The 6,000-nt window shown below is 40.0% G+C and overlaps 1 protein-coding gene across 7 annotated transcripts in view; it reads right to left on the bottom strand.

Moving 5' to 3' along the window:
* Positions 1–423: 423 nt before the first annotated feature.
* The window catches only part of ATXN3 (ataxin 3), a 28,039-nt gene continuing 22,462 nt past the window's right edge, over positions 424–6,000 (bottom strand). For 2 of the 7 annotated variants that reach the window (XM_011949394.1, XM_011949399.1), the window contains 4 exons: positions 4,334–4,466; positions 3,515–3,678; positions 2,051–2,147; positions 424–477 (listed from right to left, as the gene is read on the bottom strand). In XM_011949394.1, the coding sequence (XP_011804784.1) occupies positions 444–477; positions 2,051–2,147; positions 3,515–3,678; positions 4,334–4,466 (428 nt within the window). In that variant the 3' untranslated portion in view covers positions 424–443. Of the gene's footprint in view, positions 478–2,027; positions 2,148–3,514; positions 3,679–4,333; positions 4,467–4,624; positions 4,708–6,000 lie in introns of those variants that run through there. The other 5 variants (XM_011949398.1, XM_011949397.1, XR_001002594.1 and 2 more) reach the window with 4 other exon arrangements.

Genomic DNA, 6,000 nt, shown 5'->3' with positions numbered 1-6,000 from the left:
CAACATGGTGAAACCCTGTGTCTACTAAAAATATAAGAATTAGCTGGGCATGGTGGTGTGCACCTGTAATCCCAGCTACGTGGGAGGCTGAAGTGGGAGAATTGCTTGAACCCAGGAGGCAGAGGTTGCAGTGAGCAGAAATTGTGCCACTGCACTCCAGCCTGGGCAACAGAGCAAGACTCCACCTCAAAAAAAAAAAAAAAAAAAAGGCAGGATTGGCTGTGTGCTAGTATTTGTTGAATCTGGGTGATAAACAGGAGTTCATTATGCTAGTTTTTCTACTTTTGTATAAATTTGGAGTTTATTATAATAAAAAAGTTAATTTTGAAACTTAAAAGTAAAAAGCACTAATAAGCACTACTTTGAAATTTAACATATAATTAGCCATTAATCTATGCTGAATAAAGACTAGAAATATCTCACATTAAGAGGATGTCAGCTGATCAGAATTTTCCTTCATCTACTTCTGAGTTGTGACTTAAAAACAAAACAGAAAAAAAGGTAAGTATTTTCTTCATTATACCATCAAATGTAAAATGAGTCAATATTTTTAGGTGCTGCTAACATACTGTCAATTATGATTGTAAGATGCTTCTCAATTTCAGAGACATTGAAATGTGAAACTATGTGCATCTTAGAATGGATGAAATACAGCAATGGCAGGTCAGATTCAGCTATGAGTCTTTCGTTTTCTGACCTAGGATCAGCGGGTCTGATTATTTATCCTGTAATTTTTAACATGGAGTTTTCTTTTTCTTTTTTTTTGAGACGAAGTCTCGCTCTTGTCCCCAGGCTGGAGTGCAGTGGCGCAATCTCAGCTCACTGCAACTTCCGCCTCCCGGATTCAAGCGATTCTCCTGCCTCAGCCTCCCGAGTAGCTGGGATTATAGACACCCACCACCACGCCCGGCTAATTTTTGTTTTGGTTTTTTTTTGAAGACAGAGTTTCACTCTTGTTGCCCAGGCTAGAGAGCAATGGGGCGATCTCGGCTCACCACAACCTCCACCTCCCGAGTTCAAGCGATTCTCCTGCCTCCCAAAAACTCACTCCCAAAAACCCGCCTTGGCCTCCCAAAATGGTGGGATTACAGGCGTAAGCCACTGCACCCAGCCTTTTATTTTTCTTTTAAAAAAAGTGGGGGACAAAAGTCTGAATGATAGTTATTTGAAAAGAATGTATTTTCATACAGTGGAATTCCTATTTAGCAAGCACTTACAAGCTGGGCACAAGGTAAAGTTTTAGGAGTTGATCCAGATTTATGGTTTGCATCCATTCTCCTGATGCTAACAGGCCTACAGGACCCCCTGCAGCAGCCATGAGTGCTAAATGAACTACCCACGTCTATTTGGGAATGTGCTCCCATACCTCAAAAGCTGTTTTTCTTACTGATTGGTAAAGAAATTTTGCAGGGTTAATCAGGTAAGCAAGAAGCACATCCAAAGGATCAATAGGTATTCTTCTTGCCTTGTCCTAATTTCATTTTTCTTTTAATAAATGAAATTGTACAAGGTTTCCTTCACTCAGTTTCAAAAATGTATCCAGTATTGAGGCAAAGTTTTTCATTAAAACTACATTTTGCTTCATGTTATTTGCTGTAAATTTTTATTTTTATTTATATATACATACATATATTTTTGGAGACAGTGTCACTGTATCAACCAGTCTGGAGTGCAGTGGTGCGATCTCGGCTCACTGCAACCCCCACCTGCTGGGTTCAAGCAATTCTCTTGGCTCAGCCTCCCAAGCAGCTGGGACTACAGGTGCACACTGCCACGCCTGGCTAATTTTTTTATATTTTTTAGTAAAGATGGAGTTTTACTGTGTTGCCTGGGCTGGTCACGAACTCCTGACCTTAGGCAATCTGCCCACCTTGGCTTCCCAAAGTGCTAGGATCACAGGCATAAGCCACCGTGCCTGTCCTATTTGCTGTAAATTTTTTAAATATGCATTCAAATATTCATAGGATTCAGGCAGTAACCATTTACAAACAGACAAAATAGCCAAAGCAAATATTAAACGTGCTACTTTAATTTGTACCAACTACTTTACTTTTCAAAGTAGGCTTCTCGTCTCTTCCGAAGCTCTTCTGAAGTAAGATTTGTACCTGATGTCTGTGGAATATCTTGAGATATATTTCTGGAACTACCTGAAAACAAAACATAACAGAACAAAAACCAATCACTGTATTTACCAATTCAAGCAACAATACATTTGTTTATACTCATTTGAGTAAGCTTTTAAAACCTTTTTTCTTGAAGAATATTCTACTCTTCTGGCTGGGCGCAGTGGCTCACACATGTACTCCCAACACTTTGGGAGGCCAAGGCAGGTGGATCACCTGAGGTGAGGAGTTCAAGACCAGCCCGGCCAACAGGGCAAAACCCTATCTCTACTAAAAGTACAAAAAATTAGCCAGGCATGGTGGTAGGTGCTTGTAGTCCCAGTTACTCAAGAGGCTGAGGCAGGAGAATCACTTGAACCCGGAAGGCAGAAGTTGCAGTGAGCCAAGATCGTTGCACTCCAGGCTGGGCAACAGTGAGACTCTTAATTAAAAAAAAAAAAGAAATCTAAAGCTGATTTCTGTTCCTGCTAATCCAGCTGCACTCTATTAATCAAAAATGGGATTAATTAAAAAAAAAGAGAGAAATCTAAAGCTGATTTCTGTCCCTGCTAATCCAGTTGCATTCTATTAATCAAAAATGGGATTAATTAAAAAAAAAAAAGAAATCTAAAGTTGATTTCTGTCCCTGCTAATCCAGCAGGACTCTATTAATCAAAAATGGGATTGCACACCATATGGAGTACACAGAGGCGTGCCTAGAGGCAAGAAAAGTTCAGGATAAAAATAATCTTCCCATTAATGGAATCTCAATTTTATCTAGATATCTAAGGAAATCAATTGATAAATAATTCCATTAGAAAGTAGAAGCAAATACACATAAGTTAGAGAAAAATAAAACAAAAAACCCACTTCAAACTTTTAATTAAGCAACTTCGAGCTATGTCTTAACACTTTTCTTTGCCTAGACTGTCTAGGGGCTATGTTTTCGCTTTTGAAATTGATAGTTTATATCACTAAAAAACTGGGCCCACCAAAGTGGGCTTAAGGTTTAAGTTGCATAGCCAATAAATGTTGGCTTTTTGTAAAATCAGTTTATATTCCCTGTCCAGGCCCTTCCATAGTGTCTAATAACATACATTTATGAAAGAGCTGATTTGGGTAAGGGTCAACTGATACCCACAAAGATTAACACCACAGTTGACTACTGTGTTAGTACAGTGTTGAAACCAAATAAATAACCAGGAGTAAAAATATAACTACTCCTAATAAAATATAGGTTGTAAAAAGTTATTTCCATTATAAGAAATCTAAAGGGAAAGCCCACTATATAGCTATTGCTTCTGCAGTAATTGTCAAAACACTTCTAAGAGTACATTAACTTCCAGGAAACCTAAGAATAATTGGAATCAATTCTTCAGCAATGAATACAACACACATCAGAATGTCTTTACCTTGCATACTTAGCTGAATAGCCCTGCGGAGATCTGCTTCCTCATCTTCCATGTCAATTTCTTGGCGACTTAGTGCCAGAGCCCTCTGCAAATCCTCATCTTCGTCTAACATTCCTGAGCCATCATTTGCTTCTAACACTCGTTCCAGGTCTGTTTTATGGACTCTAAAGAACAAAAGCACTGGTAATAACTGCAACCAATCTTCTATTTTAGACATAACATAAAGGCATTTGTAATGTAAAGGCTTTACGTAAGCCAAAACTTAAAACGTTTTCTGGCAAATAAGCTCTAGTAATATGATGACTGTGTTGTAATTTGAATCCAACTAAGTTTTTTTTTCCTTTTCTTTTTTTTTTTTTGAGACAGGGTCTGACTCTCTTGCCCAGGCTGGAGTGCGGTGGTGTGATTGTGACTCACTGTAGTCTCGACCTCCCCAGTTTTGGGTGATCCTTCCTCCTCTGCCTCCCAAGTAGCTGGGACTACAGGCATACACCACCACGTCTGGCTAATTTTTGTACTATTTGTAGAGGTGAGGTTTTGCCATGTTGCCCAGGCTGGTCTCGAACTCCTGGGTTGAAGCAATCAGCCTGCCTCAGCCTCCTGAAGTGCTAGGAATACACCATACCTGCTAACTTAGTTAATGTATTTAAGCATTTCAAAGAGTTGATTCAAGTTCGAACTAATAAACTTCACTAAAATGTAAGGTCCAAAATAGAGGTGCCAACAACACAAGGACCACATATTCCATGTAAGCATGAAAATGTAATTTCTCATAATGAAATACCATCATATGTTCCATACTGCAGGCCTCATTTTTACCTTTGCTCTTTCAGTTGTGCTAATTCTTCTCCAATAAGTTTTGGTCGGTGCATCTGTTGGACCCTGATCATCTGCAGGAGTTGGTCAGCTTCGCAATCTGGCAGGTCACCCTTAACAACAAATATAGAATAACCTAAAACAAAAAGGCAAAAATCAACCTAAACAGCTAGTAAAGAGATTCAAAATTGATGTAAAATGCTAGTAGATAAAGAGGCAGCACAGTACACTGGAAAAAAATACAAGCTGAGGATTCAGAAAGATTTTAGTTCAAATAATGATTCTTATACTTACTAGTAAAGTCATCTAGGATAAGTTCAAGTCTCTGAGCCTCACTTTCTCCATTGTAAGACTGGAATAGCCGTCTCACTGAGTGACTGTGCCAAGTAAATGTCTGTAAAGGGCCCTACTAATATAGCACTTGACTGAGCAGGCTACTCACTTACTGGTATCAGAGAGAGTAAAGGAGTGGGTAAGAGCAACTGATTTAGAATCAGACTGCCTGCATCTGATCCCAGTTCTCCCACTTCCTGCTGCATTTGTCTTGGTTTCTACTGTTAAACATAATGATACTGGTACCTTCCTGTGATGGTTAATATTATCAACTTGATTGGATTGAAGGCTACAAATTATTGTTTCTGGGTGTGTCTGTGAGGGTGTTTCCAAAGGAGATTAACATTTAAGCCAGTGAACTGGGAGAGGTAGACCCACCCTCAATCTGGGTGGTCACCATCAAATCAGCTGCCAGCTCGGCTAGAATATATCAGGCAGAAATAAGAGCGTGAAAGGACCAGACTTGCTGAGCCTTCACCTTTCTCCCATGCTGGATGCTTCCTGCCCTCAAACATCAGACTCCAAGTTCTTCATCTTTTGGACTTTTGAACTTACACCAGTGGTTTGCCAGGGGCTCTTGGGCCTTTGGCCACAGACTGAAGGGCTGCACTGTCAGCTTCCCTACTTTTGAGGTTTTGGGACTTGGACAGGCTTCCTGGTTCCTCAGCTTGCAGACAGCCTATTGTGGGACTTCACCTTGTGATCATATGAGTCAATATTCCTTAGTACATTACCCTTCATATATACATCTATCTTATTAGTTCTGTCCCTCTAGAGATCCCTGACTAATATACTTACTCACAGGGCTGTTTTGAGGACACAGTCAGATAATGTATGCAATAACTAGTAACACGGCTAAAACTAATCATCTGTGGAAAGAGCTACCCCTACGCTGACCCACACATGTACACCCCTTGTAACTAAAAATAGGAGCTGGGAAGCCAAATACCTAAAAGCTATTTAAGGTGTCAAATGTGTGGTTTGCATCCAAAAGAATTACATTAGTCTAGTGTGGCTGTGTATAAATATGATTCCAGAAATCCAGGGTTTCCCCAAGCTAGATGCTACACACAAAAACTAAGGGTGGGCTATACCTAAAGCAATCTAATTGATTTAAGTTTTTCTATCATTAATTTTTTTTTTTTTTTTATTTTGAGATGGAGTCTCACTCTGTCACCCAGGCTGAAGTGCAGTGGTGCAATCTCAGCTCATTGCAACCTCTGCCTCCTAGGAGGTTCAAGCGATTCTCCTGCCTCAGCCTCCTGAGTAGCTGGGATTACAGGCACCCGCCACCACGCCTGGTTGATGTTTGTATTTTCAGGAGAGACGGGGTTTCA

The sequence above is a fragment of the Colobus angolensis genome, unplaced genomic scaffold, assembly GCF_000951035.1.
Source record: "Colobus angolensis palliatus isolate OR3802 unplaced genomic scaffold, Cang.pa_1.0 Scaffold3, whole genome shotgun sequence".
NCBI classification, from domain to species: domain Eukaryota; kingdom Metazoa; phylum Chordata; class Mammalia; order Primates; family Cercopithecidae; genus Colobus; species Colobus angolensis.
This window is presented reverse-complemented; position numbering and strand designations above follow the sequence as displayed.